Source organism: Danio rerio, chromosome 20, assembly GCF_052040795.2.
Source record: "Danio rerio strain M-AB ecotype USA chromosome 20, GRCz13ab, whole genome shotgun sequence".
Lineage (NCBI taxonomy): Eukaryota > Metazoa > Chordata > Actinopteri > Cypriniformes > Danionidae > Danio > Danio rerio.
The window spans coordinates 28,036,493-28,056,550 of NC_141040.1; the positions used below are offsets into that span (position 1 = coordinate 28,036,493).

Below are 20,058 nucleotides of genomic sequence, written 5' to 3' on the forward strand. Positions count from 1 at the left end.
AAGAATCTTATCAACCATGTGAATTTTTAGCCAGATCGGACATTGTTTAGCTGAGTTATATGTAATTTCCTGTTGCCAGCAGGTGGCGCTATGACTGTGACTCAATATTGGCATGTAGATGTCTTCAGAAGAGGATTTTAATCAACCATGTAAATTTTTAGGCTGGACAGACTTTGTGTGGCTGAGTTATAAGACAAACTATCTTCTGCCAGCAGGTGGCGCCATGACTGACTCAATATTGTTATGTGGATGTGTTCAGGAGAGGATTATGATCAACCTTGTGAAGTTTCAGGCAGATCGGACATTGTGTGGTTGAGTTATAAGCATTTCCTGTTCCATGGCGAAGCGTTGAGGTTTGTCATGCCGCCACGGACACGCCCCTCTGCAAAAACTCTAGATCTTTACAATATATCATTGCTAGAGCTTTCAAATAACATCACTCAAATTTGGTGCTGATATAATAAAGTTTGCAAAAGGAGTATATTACAATGTAAAACATGTCATTTCCTGTGGCCAGCAGGTGGCGCTATAACTATTTCTGGATATTGGCATGTAAACGTGTTCAGGTCAGGACTGTTATCAAATGTGTGAAATTTGAGGCAGATCGGATAATGCATGCCTGAGTTATAATGACTTCCGGTTTTGTGGCGAATCGTCAAAGTTTGTGAGGCCGCCACGGACAAGCCCATCGACAAAACCTCTAAAGCTTCGCAATTTAACATCGCCAAGGCCTTTAGATGACAAAACCCAATTTTGGTGTCGATCGGATAAAATCCCTAGGAGGAGTTCGTTAAGATACAAAGCCTGGAAATGGCAAAAATGCCACTTATTTCCCACAGGAAGTTAAAAATATCCGACTTCCTGTTGGGTTTGAGATATGGCTCCAAGAGACTTTTTCCAATGTTTTGACGTGTTTGAGGTGTGTGCCAATTTTCGTGCATGTGCGTGATTCGTAGATCAGGGGCTCGTCCGTTAAATTTTTATAGGTGGCGCTGTCGAGCCATTTTGCCACGCCCACTTCATTATTGTTATGTGGATGTGTTCAGGGGAGGACTTTTATCAACCATCTGAAGTTTCAGGCTGATCGGACTTTGTGTGGTTGAGTTATGAGGACTTCCTGTTCCATGGCGAAGCGTTGAGGTTTGTCATGCCGCCACAGACACGCCCCTCTGCGAAAACTCTAGATCTTCACAATATATCACCGATAGAGCTTTCAGATGACACCACTCAAATTTGGTGCTGATACGGAAAAATTTGTGGGAGGAGTTTGTCACGATGTAAAACATATCATTTCCATTGGCCAGCAGGTGGCGCTATAGCTATATCTGGATATGGGCATGTAAACGTGTTCAGGTCAGGACTCTTATCAAACGTGTGAAATTTGAAGCAGATCTGATAATGCATGCCCGAGTTATAATGACTTTCTGTTTTGTGGCGAATCGTCAAAGTTTGCGAGGCCGCCACGGACACGCCCATCGACGAAAACTCTAAAGCTTCGCAATTTAACATCACCAAGGCCTTTAGATGACAAAACCCAATTTTGGTGTTGATCGGATAAAATCCCTAGGAGGAGTTCGTTAAAATACAGCGCCTGGAAATGGCAAAATCGCCACTTTTTCGCCGCAGGAAGTACAAAATATCCGACTTCCTGTTGGGTTTGAGATATGGCTCCAAGAGACTTTTTCGTATGTTTTGGCATGTTTGAGGTGTGTGCCAATTTTCGTGCATGTGCGTGATTCGTGGATCGGGGGCTCGTCCGTTTAATTTTTCTAGGTGGCGCTGTCGAGTCATTTTGCCACGCCCACTTTCGAAACCCCTAAAACCCAGCCATTTACACCGCGTTTGGTGTGTGTGCAAATTTTTGTGAGTTTTCGGGCATGTTTAGACCCTCAAAAGTGCCCCGATTGGGGGCGGAATAATAATAATAATAATAATAATAATAATAATAAAAAACGGAGCAATTCCAATAGGGCCTACGCACCGTTTCGGTGCTCGGTCCCTAATAAACGGAGCAATTCCAATAGGGCCTTGCACCGTTCGGTGCTCGGTCCCTAATTATGAGCACCGTTACTACAAGTTTTATACAAACAGATTTATTGTATTTGAAATCAACACTAATCAAACTAACAAGCAAAAAAATAATAATATAAATATGCATGCGTGAGGAAAATATGTCTCAACGAAATCCCGTGATCACAAGAAAATAGATTTTTATAACATAACTGAGTGACCAAAGCACGGAGCGCTCACCGGCCCTGCACGCACTGCTTGAATGAATCTGTTACGATCTGAACGGTATAACGTTAACTGTGCTGTTCTCACAAGTGCTGTCTGATATTGCACTGATGCTTTTGACACATATTGTACCTTATTGTATGCATACGTCATGTTAATAGCCATACCGGTCTTTTCATGAGTAAGTTAGCGATATTAATTTACTCAGTGTAAGCCCGTTTGTGATGGTGTACGTGATGTTAAATTTGACATATAGCTGCCCCTTGCACGGCGGAGAGCATCTGGCAATTATATGAAGGATTAAACAGAAGCTCTCGTGCTAGATGTGGCAAACAGTTACCTGAAAACTCCATCCCACAGACTTTTTATAGCGGACTTGAAGCCAACAGAAGTCTTCTACTCTTGGAAAAGTGTAGATGGTGGATTAACATTCAGCACATGATCACTAGTAAGATGTGTCATTATTTGTAACTAGATGGTTTCTAAAACTAAATCTGTCCGCGTTATCTTCAATCTCATCTTTAGCGCTTTAGTTTTCCGCGGTAGCAGCTCTCTGTCATCCGAAGCCAGAAGGCGCTGACTGAGTGATTGACAGCTGATATTAACCAATCATTCGCGTTCAGTGCTAGAGCAGTGGGCCAATAAGAAGAGCGCGAAGCCGGGGCAAGCATTACGGACTTGGATTTGTTTACTGCAGCAAGACGACATGACAACTGTTTAAAACCATTCCTGAGCGCTGCATTTCCCGTTCCAAGTGCTAACAAAGAGCTTAGAGATGAATTCTGCGTGAATGTCTCCCAAATCCGCGCATGTGGTGAACATTTTGCAGTAAAAACTGGTCGCACACAACAATTTTAAGCACTCGCAGAAATGCTCCCAAAAATATTTTATGGTCGCATAGATAAAATTTCGGGCGCATATGCGACCAAAATGGTCGCAATTTCGAGCCCTGTTAACTATGTTTGGCTTTTATTCTAAAATAAACAGTGATTAAAAAGCTAAAAGCTCAATCATGCCTACATGATGTGCAAGAACAAACCTCATTGGTTACTGCAGAAGCTTAAAAAAATGCTGCTTAAAGGCCTGTTCACACAAAGTACGATACGTATAAATATAACTAAAAACATATTTGCCCCCACATAGACTAATGATAATGATCTGTTTATTTTTATTGTAGTTTATAATTTCATTTTAGCATTACACCTTGGTAAGCAGCAGGTGTTCTCCGTGAGCTACTAGCGCATCTGAGCAGTGAATCCAGCTTGTGTAATCGATTTAATCAAAAGGGAATTTTGTAATTGCAGTCAGCGTGGTCATGGAATAAAACACGCACACATCATTTTCCCCAGCATTTCCAAAGAAATAAGATACTTTTATTCTTACACTTCAGTTTGCCAGCCTGGCTTTCATTGTTTCCAGGGTATAACCAATGTCATTATTATTAAATAATCTTTAAAAAGAGGGCTTAACATTAAGAAAAGTTTCGCCACCATGTCGTCTCCAGTTTTAAATGAACACGTTTACTGGTTTTTTTCAATGGATACTGACTGGTTGTCAGATTCATCATTTATTAGCTGGGATACTGATCCTAACAATATTGTTTCTCTACATATTTATCATTATAGGTGTGGTCTGAACTCTGCTGTTGTTTTAGATTCAGAACAATTACTAGAACAATCTCATTAAGCAAGCATGCTTAAGCTTAATGTTTTAAACACTTTAATTCAATGTCAATGTTTATATGTGGTGAAAAATACAAAATTAATCTCTAAAATCTCTTCAGAAAACTTAAACCAGCTGATTCATTAGGTTTTTTATTTAATTATTTTCTCTTTATTAATGGTTTAAAGCATCAGAGCAGTTTTGAGTGAATAATTTTTTCAATGGAGTGAAAGAAATTGCTCAGTTTGATAAATACTGTACATCTTAATTTATCAGAACAAACAGCAGAAATAAAAAATATATATCAAAAAGCCTTTATTCACATGGCTAATCTTTAAAAAAAACTGGAATTGGACTGACTTGTGCCTTGGACTGATTTTTGCTGTTTGTTCTGATGAATCCCTTGCCCATAGAGCACCGACACGTTATTTGAACTAACCCAGAGCAATTTTTGTTTGATTTTAGATATCCTAATTTATGTTTCAAGGCTAAACTAATTTCTCACGTATTTGAAACAACATGAGGCTGATGATTGCATTTCCATTTCGGAATGCAGCAATCCTTCAAAATACTCACATCTGAATTAAAATAAAATTAAAAATTGATAAGAAGGACTACATGAAAAAAACTAACACAGGGATGAAAATGGAATTTATCAGTGGTTTTCAGTGTGGGTGGCAAAACAATCTTATGGGAGAGAAATGACTGAGGTGTGCATACTTGGGAGGTTTGAGGTCCCTGTGAATAAGAGCTTTTGGTTTCATGCCATGGAGATACGAGACCCCCTGAGAACACTGCAGGCACCAGCTCATGGCGTGAGATGCAGTGTAGTGAGGGAGAGGCTCTGCACCGTGCAGCACTGTCAACACAGAACACAGTCATAAGCACAAGCACACACAACATACATGCTACACCATCCACTCGCTCATTGGTGGAATTTATAATGTGCTTGGATGCCGACAAGCAATTTTTGTATGCGTTACTGTGGTAAGGGATCAGTTTTGATCACAGAAAACAAAGTATGACAACTAGAAATGGCCTTCAGACAAACAGCCAATTTAATAATTCAATTCAAAAATTGATTATGCAAATGTGCAATTTTCCCCCTTAAAGAGCAGTGTTTAAAGTAAGTTTAAAGACATTTAAAATAATTATTTTAAAACACTGTAAAATGTCTTTACTAGGGATGCTCCGATCAATCAGCCGAAGATCAGTATCGGCCGATAATACATTTCATGACTCGATTGGTACTCTGCAATCTGGCCAATCTCATGGACCGATCGCAGGTGTTTGTTTATGATTTTACAAGAGAAAGATGCACAAGTGCTCCCATATATTATATATAGCCTAAGCCGAAGTAAAATTAATGAAATAATTTTCTGTAAAGCTGCTTCTGGCCATGACATGTTCACACCTAAACGGTTATAAGAGATGCATTATTATAAGTAGCATCTTTAATTTATTCTCTTAGGCGAGATCTTCCCTTAAGGTTCAAACTTGGAGGGAACATGTGCTTAATGCATTATAAAGCTTGAAGCATGAGAATCAGTACTCGGTATTGACCAATCACCATGATGAAGAATCGGTACTCAATAACGGCAGCAAAAAATCCTGATCGGAGCATCTCTAGTCTTTACTGCCACTTTACGTTAATTGAATGCATCATTCCCAAATACATTGATTAAATGCTACTTATTTAATTAGTCTTATCCCAAACTTTTTGATTAAGTATATTTATGCACATTCTTTGAAAATTCTATTTTCAAATATAGCACATTTTCATCTGGCCTTCTGAATTAAATAACTCGGTCTGTGCACATTTTCAAATAACCTTGAATGTACTTTGAATAAAGCATCGCAAAGTTATGAAATAAAGAAATTACTGACTCACCATTATACAATGACCCTCCTTCTGCATATTCCATCACTAGACATACCTGCAGAAAAGATTGTTTACCTTGTTACAAGAATGAAAAAGGGTTGGCTTAGAGCAAACATTACTGCATCAAATATCATGACCAAATGCACTTGTAGAGACTTACAGGGTTATTGCAGGAACCATAAAGCTTTACAATGTTGGGATGATCTACACGAGACAACTGGCGAAGCTGGAAAAGGAGAATTTAAATACTTAATGTAATGCATATTACACTGATTGTCTGCTCAATTACAGTGAATGTGTGTTTTGCTTCTATCTACAGTAGCTAAAATCAACAAGTAAAATAGGATGTGGCAATACCTCAACAATGAAAGCATTTTTTTCAGATTCACTCTCTATAGTCTTGATGGCCACATCTCTGCCTTTCCACTTGGCCTTGCAGACAACACCAAATGCCCCTCTGCCAACCACCTACAAAGCACACGGTGGAGAAAAATCACATCAAGTACAATTCACAACCTGACAGCAGTGCAGGGCAGTTCAAAACAAACCTCACACATCAAACTCAAATCTAGAACAGTGTAACAGTAATGTTTCATGAAACGAACTGAAAACTTCAGTGAGCATAGGACACTAATAAATCTTTAAATGCAAAAAACATAAAATATTACAAATAAGGTTAAAAATAGAGATTAGGTGTGCTGAGATACAATGTCATGCATCTCATTCTGCATCCATTTAGGGACTGTTTGCAAGACATTTCCACACTCCTGTCAGCACGACTATTAATTAAACAGAACGCATATGAAGTCACTCACCTCTTCCACTTCAATATCAACATAATCGATCTCCTCAAACGGATACATAGGCGGTGTTTCCAGCATATCGGCGGAGGGCATAGACATCGCTAGCTCGCTAGCCAGCTAATCATTAAAACACAAACAACAAACTATATAGTCTTAAAACTATCCAAAATTCACAAACGAGTGGTTTCAGAATAAAAACGAGAGCTGGAGTGCCTCTTCCCTCGACACCGACTTCATTACAGAGATTTACGTGTGCGAGAAGTCACTTTAAAACTTGTTTAGCGGCTAACAAGCTAACCTGTCAATTCTAATCCGTTAGCAAAGATGCTAAAAGGCTCCGGTGCAGATTAAAGTATGCCGGGCATGTCAAACGACGAAAAACGTTGTCGCTCAGAAGGAAGTAGATCCTAGGGTCTCTGTCAAGTACACTTATGGGTGTCCCGTCGACATAAATGCGCCGGTTGTGAGTGTTAGCCCTAGGCCGCTCTCTGGTTCGCGCTGGTGCGGTCGCTGGATCTCCTGTCCGCGCAGCGCTCACTCCACACCGCCGCCGCTGCCTTGCACATCGGCCTCTCTTTCTGCTGCAAAAATACCGCTGGATAACAGCGCTTTAAGTGTCCCGGTGACCAGGACAGACCATCCGAGCCATGGGATGCGGGGCTAGAAGTTTCCAGCTCTCGCCTCCATGGGCTCGTTTGTTTTTTTCGTGTTTTTTGCGGGGGTTGTTCAGGCTCCAGGAAGTGAGCGCTCTCTTGTATCGTGCCCCCTCTAGTCCATGCCAACTGAACTGTCTCCAAGACTGGAGTCAAGCAGGGCCTGCCAGAATCATTTCCAGACGTTGTATCAAGGCTTCGAAGAAGATCTCGTCTATTTTATTGTGCTGATTGAATAGCATCTTTACAAAACCAGATAAAACCAAAATGTTGCACAAAGGCCTTGAAAAGAGAGAGAGAGAGAAAAAAAACAACATCGACCATTTTTTTTTTGGATTTGATATTTAACGGATTGTTGCAACGTTTCTTGAGTAAAAATTGACAAAATATGGAGGAAATAATATTCTGTCATCATTCAGCATAACTTTGCAAATAGAAATTAAACAGTTATATTGCAATATATTATATATATATATATATATATATATATATATATATATATATATATATATATATATATATATATATATATATATATATGAAAAGAACAACATACTTTTTATAATATATATAAAATAAAAAGAGATCATAATTTTTTTTGTATTTAAAATGAATAAAAAATGGTCAAACTTAAATGCTGTGAAGGACAGTGGCAAAGCGCTAAGATTTAAAATGATAATAATTATTTTAAGTCTTTTAATATGTCATCAAACAATTCTTGTACTAAACATGCCTGACAAATTCAAAAATATATATTTTTAGAACAAATCTAATGAAAAGGAAAATAATATGAAATAAAATAATTTAAAGGTGACGTGGGGGCGCAGTGGGTAGCGCTGTCGCTGATTTGAGCTCTGGCTGGTCAGTTGGCATTTCTGTGTGGAGTTTGCATGTTCTCTCCGGTTTCCCCCACAAGTGCAATGACATGCGCTGTAGGTGAATTGGGTAAGCCAAATTGTCTGTAATGTATGTGTGAATGAGGGTGTATGGGTGTTTCACAGTCATGGGTGGCAGGAAAGGCATCCGCTGCGTAAAACATATGCTGGATCAGTTATCGGTTTATTCCACTGTAGTGACCCCAGTATAATAAAGGGATTCAGCTGCAAAGAAAATGAATGAATGAATGAATGAATGAAAATGATATAAAATAAATTAAAAAGTTGTACTCCACCAAACTTAAGTTTCAAATATTTCTAAATGTAATATTATTATAAAAATAAATTTTTAGAAATATATACCCATCCAATATTTTCTTTAGTGTCATATGAACTCCCAAACTGATTTTCAGCTTCAATTAGGTAAAATATTTAATATCTATCTTGAGTTTAAATTATCAACAGTACGGTGGTTCTTTTATCTTTAGTTTCCTCTCAGTTCGAGACTTCCTCATTTACTTGCTTTGTGCAAAAGTAATTATAATTTAATTTCTGTAAAAAGTAACCAAAATCAAAGAATTGATATTGATGTTTCTGATTGTATGGCAGGAAATTAAAATGTTTTATACAGGTGTCTAGTTAATTGTCGAAAATTTTGTCACTTGTACTAACCCCTGTCTGAGAATCCTTTGTGATCCTCATCTATGTAAGTCTATTTGTACGGTGTTGTGTCATCAAACCAATAAACAAATCAAATTTGCTGAGCAACCTGATCACATGCCCTGAACCAGCTAAATATAAGTGCAGAATTTCAGCCATCATTTGATGACAGCTGAAAATGATCCCTATTCATCACTGGAAAAAAACACTGCTGGAAAAACATAAACAACATTTGTTCATATGCAAACAAGGTTATTGAGATGAAGTAACCTTTGCAGCGGTGCGTTTTCTTCTCTGGGGACCCGCTGACATCATTTCCACTGTGACTTCCATGCAGTGAGTAATGGTGCAGGTCTGTCTCTTTTTATTTCATTTGGATAGGAAGTAGGCGAGACAAGGCCTGGTGGTCAGACTTTATATCCTGGTGAATATGTTATTGGTTTTAGATTATCTGCTTAAAAAAGGATGAAACAGTTCCTTATAATTGCTTGTAGGTTTTTCAGCAAAATAAATAATTCAAATAAATAAATGAATAAAATTAAATATAAACAATAACAAAGCACAACAGAATTAAATATGTAGAAAACATATTTTTTGAAGCATTAAATTCAAGTTCTGACTCAAACCCATCACACAAAGCTGTTTCTTTTAAGCAATTCTGAATATTTTGGATTTGACTCAAAAAATCCCAGATGACTCAACAAATTCTTGTCTCCCCTAATTAAAAACCTTCACATATTCTAAGGCCATTACCATCTGAACATTTTAAGAGGAATACAGAACTTAGCCAAATTAATAAATCCAAATAGACCTTTTAGTAATGATGTTATTCACTTTTTTTTTACTTTGACATTTTTGTAATTTTGTCAAAGATTAAAAAAAGGCTTTTAATACAATTACATTTGAATCTATATATTTTTTTAATTGTTTATGAGCAAAGACTATACTGTTAACAATTTCCTGTAGAATCTATGTAACTTACTGGCAGCAGTTTGCCGGTAACTTACTGTTATTTAATAAGAGTAAAACTACAGTATTTATATTTTACAGCATCATTTATCGTGCTGTATTTGTATTTGCAGTATTTTATATATTTACTGTGAAATATACAGTCATTTTCACAGTGCAGATTTAAAATACAGTAACATATTGCATAATTGTTGTACAGTAAAATACAGTTCCTATTACAGTTAAATACTGTGTAATTTACTAAAATTGTTAACAGTGTAGCGGGATAGAGTATACACTTTTACATTTTCTTGTAGAATCTACAGTAACTTACTGCAAGCAGGTTTTCCATTAACTTACTGTAAATTAATAACAGCAAAAATATTATATTCACATTTACAGCACCATTTACCCTGCTGTACTGTATTACAGAATGGTATGTATAACCTTACTGTAAGATATACAGTCATTTTTACAATGCAACTTCAAAATACAGAAACATACTGCATAGCTATCCTAAAAAAACTGTAAAATACTGTTCATTTTATAGTAAAATACTTTGTAATTTACAAAAATCTTTAACAGTGTATCATAACATATAAAAATCCTCTTATGACATATTTTAGTATCACAGTGATCTTTCTCTTTTATATGTTGCCACTAGCCTTCAAGCCAATACATTTTACCCATTTGTCAGCAACAAATTTGTAATTTTAATGTTTAATATTTGATACGTTTCAAAAAAATCACAGCTCGCTATAAATGTTACATTTTCGCACAATGCAACAAACACAAATATTTTGGCTGATGTTCTTTATATGCATATTATAGTACAGTCAGTGGTGTAAAGTAGCAAATTACAAATTCTCAAATTACTGTAATTGAGTAATTGTCTGGAATTGTAACTTACCAAGTAGTTTTAAAATGTGTACTTTTACTTTACTATTTTCCTTCAATCTGTAGTCACTGCTTAATTTTTTTTCTTGTCTATTATGATTGGCTAAAATAGAAAATAAAGTCTTGCGTTTCCAGTCCAATCAAATAAAAATGAATTTGCATCATAATGAACAATTTCAAGACATGTTTGGAAAGTGGCCAAGGAGATGTTTAAAATCTTTACATGCAATCACCATGAGACATCACGTTTAGACTACAAATCACTGATTAGAAGATAAAGGATGTATACTGTATGACTGAAAGTGTTAAATGGCCTTAAATAATAACTAAATGCACTACAAGATGTTACGCTTTCACACACATGCACAAATTGCATGTTAACGTATCAATCTTTCACATTGTAATACTCATCTCACCCATGAGTACTTTTAAACGAGATACTTTTTACTTATGCTTTGAGTAATATTTACAACAGATACTTTTACTGTACTGGTACTACATTTTGGGGTCAGTAATTTCTCAGATTGATTCTATTTATCAGTACTTATCCCAGCACTGAGTACAGTACCAGAACATACCTATTCGTGCTTCCCAACAACACAATGTACAAAATGCAATATATAAATAAACATAATAGGTGTATAAACACATTTTCACTAATTGAACATTATTTCACCCATTTTACAGTATTTTATCAAAAGTTTCAAATACTAAAATAGCCTCTAGCAGTTAATATGCTTTTTGTATTATACATTTAATTTGATGCAGACACTAAAACAGGACACTGTTTCTACCTGTCTTTAGAAACCAACTAAATAATGAAAAATAAATACATTTATATTAAATTAATAAATACAAATTATGACTTAAGTAGTGAATTAAACTCTACTGATATCCACCGACAAATAATAAAAATAGTCTTTACTCATGTACAGTACAGTATTCAACATTTCAAGTGGATCAAAAAAAATTTGTCAAAATTGTCCTAAGACAAGAATGGTTGTTGTTGAATAGTTTTTGGACACCTTTGATGAACAATTTTGATCCACTGGGATTGTCATCCCAGTCTCCCTAACTAGTAATATCCCTTATGGAAATATCTATGATGAGACAAAACTTGTTTACAAAAATCAATAAAGCAACACTCCTTCATAAACATCCAAAACAGACTTTTCGGTACGTTATAATGAATGCAATCAATTCTTTTAAACATAATGCCATTATGATGATGCAGTGATAGTAATTAGGCTGAACGGATATATTGAATTGTGGCCACGCAGGTACCATTTATATCCCCGTGTAATAATTAGGCTTAATGATAAAGCCAAATGGCTCATTAAAATGCTTCTCCACGTTCGTCTCAGACAAACTACAAGGGTAGGCATATGGTGTGGGATCTGCGCTCTGAACAGATGATATTTGCTTACCTTGTGTTGCTAGGTTGTCTTCATCCAGCATTGCCCCTCAGACACACAACATTGCCCTCATCTGCTTGATATTTTCCAAGGCATCATTCTGTCTAACAAGAACCAATGTGAGAGTTCATCTGTGCTCTTTGTCATCAACAAAGCAAATAATTGAAGCTTTATTAGGCACAATACTCACTCTATATGTGATTTCTTTGAAGGACTCATGGAAGGCGATGCTGTTTACTTTGTAGTGGAACCACATGGTGGCACTGGTGTTCTTTGAGGGTGGTATCCCCAAGAAGAAGCGCTCCATTACCTTCACTATGATAAAGTGCAGAAGCAGCCGCAGAACACATCGTAGGTACATATGCATTGCTGTGATACAAATGAATAAATTCATTAATTTTCTTCTGCCCGTATCAGCACTCTGTTGAAGTGGAAATAATCTTTTGCCTCTAATAAGTTGATTGATTGCGTAATGTTCCTGCAGCTGACAAACATTTGTCTTTCGTTTATGGCTTTTTAGATGCCGTAAGCTCTTAAGCTTGGCATTATGAATATCCATGTCCCAAATAAGACAAACAATGTTTAATTGGAGTAGGATGAGTGTGTATGTGTGTGGGGTGCGAGAAAAGGCCGTTCTTTGTAAATATTCATGCAGATCATTTTTGTGCAAGTAGAACAATTCCCTCTGCTGCAGCAAGACAAGCAAAACACAGTGAGAGTGAGAGAGTGTGTGAGCATCAAGGGACTATGTGCAGTCATTTTGTTAAGGAATTTTAACTCTATCTAAATGCTCCATTCATTTGCTCTGGATTTGTGTGACGCTTAAAATAAATCAGCTGAAGAATAAACCCAACAAGCTGATTAGTCCTAGTCTGCTACTGCTGCTGTAACAGTGAGCATGCACATAAAAGAGCCCTGTGAGCAATGGCTACACTCACTGAGTGCCGCTGCTGCATTTTATGTTTTATACAGCATGAGCCTGGAGCAAAATAAACACATTGTATCTGTAGTGGAGATTGACATCATGCACAGAGGAGCTTTTTTTCCAGAAATGTTATATATATATATATATACAAATGTTATCATCTTTGACAAACATTTTTTTTCTGTTTTTTTTTTTATCTTCTTAAAAATAGATGATGGTAATTCATTCATTTTCTTAACGGCTTAGTCCCTTTGTTTATCTGGGGTTGCCACAGCGGAGTGAACCGCCAACCTATCCAGTATATGTTTTACGCAGCAGATGCCCTTCTAGCTGCAACCCATCACTGGTAAATATCCATACACTATCATTCACACACATACACTGGAAATTTTAGCTTATCCAATTCATCTACACAGCATGTCTTTGGATTTGTGAGGGAAACCGGAGCACCCAAACCCACGCAAACACAGGGAGAACATGCAAACTTCACACAGAAATGCCAACTGACCCAGCCGAGGCTCGAGTTAGTGAGTTTCTTGCTGTGAGGCGGTCATGCTACCCACTGCACCACCGTGACACTTAGATGATGGTAATTCAAATTAAAAAAACATTCAGAATGTGGCTGATTTAGAAAATAAAAGAGATGGATTAGTTCACGCAAAAACTATTCTCTTAATTTACTTAACTGCGGTCAGTGCGATAGCCCAGTAAGTGCACCGACATATGGTGTGGCAGTGACCTGGGTGTGCTGAGTTAGAATCCCAGCTCGTGGACCTTTCCTGATCCTACACTCTAAGAAATGTTGGGTTACTTAAATCCAAATTGGGTAAAATATAGACTAACCCAAACATTGGGTTAAATTTGGCCCTATCAGTTTTATTTGGAAAAAATTAACCCACAAATTGGGTTAGTCTCTATTACACCCAAAACTGTGTTAAAATAACCCAGCATTTTTTAGATTGTACCCCCATCTCTCTCCCACTTCAAAGGAGTTAACTTGTTAACAGAGGTTCAGCAGTGGGACCACACCTCACTTTGCCTCCTTAACCAATCACCTACTCCCTAACACTTATTTAAGGCAGCAGCATTTAAGCATACAGTCCTGAGCATGTTTGTGACAGTCTGAAGTAAATCAGATGTATTGATGGGACAGGAAGTTTATGATTCAGACTCTTATGAATGCACAATTTCAGAATTCACTATTTTTTTTCTTTAAATGTTGAGTTTTGCTCACAGACTAATCATTATCTGGGGGAACGCCCCATTAGTTTTCTTTTGTCTGCATATGTTTGACTGCTACCAATGTGCCAACAACCAATAACTTGGATTTTAATGATTTATTTGTCAATAATAAAGAATCCGTCTTTAAATTCCTGACTAAATCACTGTATATAAACAAACTGCTTGAGTGAATGATTCAATTCCACAATTCCATAGAGGTAGTCTTTTTTGTTCCTGAATAAATCAGTGGTTTGAAATTACATACTTGCAAACATACAAAGACATTTAAAATAGTCTCCAAGGAATTCAACCCAGTAAACACTCACTTCTGTTGTGGGTCCTTAAGGTCAGCCATTTTCTTTTTTTCAAGGTGACTCTAACTCTGAATAAACTCATTGTGATTTTGAAATAAGGGCCGTAGTAGCTTCAAATAAATAGATGTGTTGCTCAGGGACAACCAAGCTGTCTTGCTTTTGCAGCAGAACACGTTTTAACTGTTTTTATCTACATTAGCTGGGATAAACCTGTTCAATGACTTTTCCATTATATTAATAATTTTTTTTGTTCTTGAATAAATTATTGGTTATGAATGTATGGAATAAGGGCAACACGGTGGCGCAGTGGTACTGTTGCCACACAGCAAGAAAGTCCCTGAATCGAACACTGGCTTGGTCAGTTGGCATTTCTGTGTGGAGTTATTCATTTATTTAATGTTTTTATTTATTATTTGATTCCCAAAAGTGGTAAATTAGCATCATCTAGGTGTCACAGTGGCGCAGTGGGTAACACAATTGCCTTACTGCAAGAAGGTCACTGGTTTGAGCCCTGGCTGGGTCAGTTGGCATTTATGTGTGGAGTTTGCATGTTCTCCCCGTGTTCGGGTGGTTTTCTTCCGGGTGCTCTGGTTTCCCCCACAATCCAAAGACATGCAGTTTAGGTAAATAGAATTAGCTAAATTGTCCGTAGTGTATGTGTGTGAATGCGGGAGTGTATGGGTGTTTCCCATTGTTGGAAAATCCAATGGGTAATAACATATGCTGGATAAGTTGGTGGTTCATTCTGCTGTGATTAATAAAGGGAAACTGAATGAATGTATAGAATAAATACAAGATTTAATTTCTCACTCAAAAACGCAATCAGATTTTGTTCGTTTCTGATCGAATCAGTGCTTTTTTTTAAACAAAACGTTTGACTGAAGTTATTCAATGTATCATTAATATTTTTTTATTCCCTGATGTATTCATTAATGATGATTGGTTAGTTGTCTTTTTGAAGACAACTAACAGTTGAATGAATGATTCAGATGACAGCATATAAAGAAAGTCACTTCTACTCTTGTAGTAAATAAAAGATTGTACGCTTTATTTTGTGAAAGAGCATTTTTTACAGTGTGAGCTGAACAATGATACATCACACAGCTCATGATATTGCTGTTTCACATTGAGCGTGGTTATCTGAATGCTCATAACAGCATTTGAATAAATGGCCTGTCCTCCCTCAGTGAAGCATAATTCAGGCTCAGCGTCCCTGCAGGGTGTTGGGTGACAGAGTTACTGCAGCTGCTCTCAGCTGGAGCCGGGCTGCGCAGCCAAACAGACCCACTGCTGAGAACGGGGACCAGCTGAGACTGACCTTTCCCGATTTTTCCACCCGAGATAGGGGACACTCTGCTTGATAAGTAGTGCCAACAGAGAAGGGGGTCATCAGGGGCCAAAAAATTACCGCAGTGCCACAACACCTCACTCACACAGGCAGATCGCAGCGATAACACCCCTATTGTCTCGCTCCTGTGATAATTTGTCAATCAAAGTTTAAACCAGCACAAGGAATGACCTTTTCTGTCTGTTGGGCTTCTGCATTGCCACTTCAGAGCCAGGCCTTTCTATCAAAGGCGTCAGATGTTATTAATCTTTAAAAGATTCATATAAGTAGATGAGTGCATTATCCTCAAGTGCCCTAGTTTATGACTATCTGAAACCTTTTTATCTGAAAGAATGGAGCGAGTCGCACTTCTTATCTGATGCAATGTTGTCATGTAAATTTCACAGCGGTCCATGCTAAAAAAGAAACATTAAGGGCCAACATATTTTATCTCAGGAAATTAGATACTTGCATTTATCTTAATAATGTTTATCTTAAAAAAACAACCACCTTGCGAACCAAATCAACCCTTTTTATGAATATTTTTTCATCTGAATTTATAGCCAAAGGCGAGACATTTGCATTTGAGAAGCAAGGTATGAGTCCTGCAACCGTATCTCATAATGATGCAATGGAAAAGTGCAAAAATAAACAAAATAATAACAATGATCTCATGAGAGGACGGATATAGAAGAACGCTGCGCACCAAAGGAACTGTATTTGTCTGGTAATGAGCTCTAGGGGCCAGAGCCTTACCATTATCAGCGGTGGTAAAGAAAGAGGCCTGCTGAATATCTGTGAGTCACGGTGCTCTGTTCTTTATGACACACTTTGCTTATTTTTTTTTTCTCTTAGTTTCACTCCATTTGTTATGCAGTGCCTACATCTTATTTCAAAGACGATCAATCATTTTAAAAAGTGATTTATGCCATGTGGATGGTGTCCAGAGCAGTAGATTAGCTCTTTAAAGTAGTCTCAGAGGGATTCAGCCCAGTAAACACTCGCTCTTTTTGGGACCCCGAGGTCAGCCATTTTCTTTTTTTCAGGGTCAGACTGACTCTGAATAAATGACTCTTTGTGATTGTAACGTAAGGGCTGCAGTAGCTTTGAATAAAGAGATTTGTGGCTTGGGCACTTAACTAAGCTGTCTTGCTTTTGCAGCAGAACACACATTTTAGCTGTTTTTATCCATACAATAAAAGTCCAAGGGGTCCAAAACGTTCCAAAAAGAACATCATGGTTGCTTTGGTGGCTTTATGAGCTAAAGTCACACGACGCATAAGAAGCAGAGTGCAACAGTTTATATCTGGCTGCAAAAATCCTTTTAATTTGCAAACTTTTCTTAATATATTAACATGCATTCACTTGGCCGCATGGTGGCTCAGTAGTTATTACTTTTGTCTCACAGTAAAAAGGTTGATGGTTCGAGTCCCTGCTGAGCCAGTTGGCATTTCTATGTGGAGTTTGCTTGTTCTCTTTGCTTGGTTTTTTCTGTGTGCTCTGGTTTCCCCCACAGTCCAAAGATTTGTGTTATAGGTGAGTTAGATTTACTAGATTTGCCATAATGTATGAGTGTGTGTGTGAATGCCAGTGTTTAGGAGTTTCCCAGTACTGGGTTGCAGCTAAAATTAATAAATGCATGCACTTATTAAAATATTTAGAAAACTGATGTTGATCTAGAGAAGTTGGGAAAAACAGCCTGTTTAATACAAAGAAGTCTTAAAAAAACTGTGTTTATAATTCTGTATTTGTGCTATAACGAATTTCACAGAAAAAAATATAGATTATTTTAAACAAATATATATAAAATTATTTGTCCTCATTTTTGCATTTGTATTATTAGCAAGAATGTCACAGGTATGATTTCTTTTAAACACTTACAGTAAATAAATAATCATACGTTTCAGTTGGCATTGCTTAAATTGTATCCTATTTTTTAAACAAACAAACAAACAAACAAACAAACAAACAAACAAACAAACAAACAAACAAACAAACAAACTTATATTGCTTATACTTATACTTATAAGCTTATATTGGTTAATGCTTTATCTCTTAAACAATTCTTAAATATTATTATTTTTTAAAACCTATGGGGAAAACACCTCTGTTACCAAGGTCACTTAAAATAATAAAAGTAATTGTCACCATTTTTGATTTAGCATTCATATACAAGAGTTTGAATGAACACGAGTGAATAACTCTGCTCTTTATTATACAAAAAGATCTGAATAGCTGGATTAAACCTTGAGTTATGTGGATTTACAGACAAAACCATCTTATCTTGTACACTACCTGACAGAAGTCTTGTCACCTATCCAAGTTTGAGAAACAACAAATAATAACTTGACTTCTAGTTGATCATTTGGTATCAGAAGTGACTAGATTATACACTTATTTTACAAAAAATAATATATGATCATGTCTTGATTTTTACCTACTTAAATAGTACTCCTACTTAATTAATTACTTTTTCTCCTTAATTAGCACAGTAGGGTCTGACTTTGCTAAAACTAAAGTTGTGTCGCTTAACAGATGTAATTTACAATATAAAATATAAAGTTAGTGTGCAGTGGAAAAATAATTAATATTCTGTATGACTTACAGCTTGGACAACAGCATCCAAACATCTCTGCAATGACTCAAATAACCAATTAACAAAATCATCTGGAGTAGCAAAGAAAGTGTTCTTGCAGGACTCCCAGAGTTCATCAAGATTCTTTGGATTCATCTTCAATGCCTCCTCCTTTATCTTCCCCGATATGCTCAATGATGTTCATATCTAGTGACAGGGCTGGCCAATCCTGGAGCACCTTAAACTTCTTTGCTTTCTGGAACTTCGATATGGAGGCTGAAGGATGAGAGTGCTATCTTGTTAAAGAATTTGCCCTCTCCTGTGGTGTGTAAATTAATGGGCAGCACAAATGTCTTGATACCTCAGGCTGTTGATGTTGCCATTTACTCTGTAGAGCCCTTGCACGCCTCCATACTGAATGTAACCCCAAACCATGATTTTTTCTTCACCACAGTTTACTTTTTTCTGACTGGTTCCAATATGTTTTCTGCAGTTTTCGTGATGATTTGAATGCAGTTCAACAGATGATTCATCAGAGAAATCTACCTTCTGCCACTTTTCGAAATGATCAACTAGAAGCCAAGTTACTATTTGTTGCTTTAACAGCTCGAATCGATGACAAACTTTTGTCAGGTAGTGTATAGAATAGCATCAACAATGAAATAGCTCTCATTTCTCTCTAAACTATCCCTTTAAATACTTGCCATACACAATCGAAACCCACCCAAGACATCTTGCAAAAGTTTTTAAGCCCAGTTCAGCCTCCATACGGTTTGTGCCAGTCTGAAAGTTATCGGTGTGAAGAAATGGAAGACAAAAATCCGAGCACTAATGTGCCACTTCTGCCTTTCTCCGTGACATTCTTTCTCCCTCATTATGCTGTCAGTCAAACCCGGGCTGCGCATCGGCCTCAGAGTGGCCTGAAATGCGTCCTTCTGCCAAGGCCTCAGATTTTGTGGTCACTGGCACTTTATTCAGGCATAGGCCCATTTCTGTGATGAGAAGAGAGCCGCATTGGTAATGAGGGTAAGAGCACTCGCCAGAGAGAAGCTGCAATAAAAAGCAGTGTGGAGAGAAGTGGAGGAGAGTCGTGTCTGGCTTCTCTGGATAAAGCGGTGAATGTCTGCATCTGCTGCCGAACCCCCTGCTATGAGGGAAAGAGCTCTTTCATACTCTGCTCCAGACAGACAGGGATCAAGGACATTCTTGTTATTTGTGATTATTCCTCCCGCTATCTGCTCTCCTGCTTTCTGTGGAGGAATGGGGTGATAAAAAAAAGGCTTGCGACTCAAAGGAGGTTTTTAGAGAAGGCTTCTGTACGGCTGGATATGGCTGAAGACATCAGGCGAGGAGAACAGCTCATTTCTCTTCAATGCCACTGGGTCAGGTGTGCAGGAAACTGGGGGATTTGGCAGGATTATGGCCACCCTGTTAGCTCTTGGTTCTTATAGCTGACCACTGAGTTTAATGTATTGGAGGTAAAGCCAGGCCTTTGGTGATTGGGTGTGAACAATGGGAATCAGACTGCTTTCTGTTGGTCAAGATGGAGTTTGAAAGTCATAAATGTGATGTAAAAGGTCTTATACTGTATATGACTTTTATGTCTTTCAGGAGGTGAGCATGTGAATGTAATAATAAAAGGGTTTTCGATCTTCTTAAGGAAACA

General features: G+C 37.4%; 1 protein-coding gene across 10 annotated transcripts in view; it reads right to left on the reverse strand.

Annotated features, from left to right (window-relative positions):
• Positions 1 to 12,298, reverse strand: part of map3k7 (mitogen-activated protein kinase kinase kinase 7) — a 45,966-nt gene extending 33,668 nt beyond the window's left edge. For 3 of the 10 annotated variants that reach the window (XM_087296873.1, XM_087296877.1, XM_087296875.1), the window contains exons 1-5: positions 6,595 to 7,427; positions 6,137 to 6,247; positions 5,940 to 6,005; positions 5,789 to 5,834; positions 4,618 to 4,756 (exon numbers count right to left, since the gene is read on the reverse strand). In XM_087296873.1, the coding sequence (XP_087152999.1) occupies positions 4,618 to 4,756; positions 5,789 to 5,834; positions 5,940 to 6,005; positions 6,137 to 6,247; positions 6,595 to 6,681 (449 nt within the window). In that variant the 5' untranslated portion in view covers positions 6,682 to 7,427. 10 annotated transcript variants of the gene reach the window in all.
• Between the last annotated feature and the right edge of the window lie 7,760 nt (positions 12,299 to 20,058).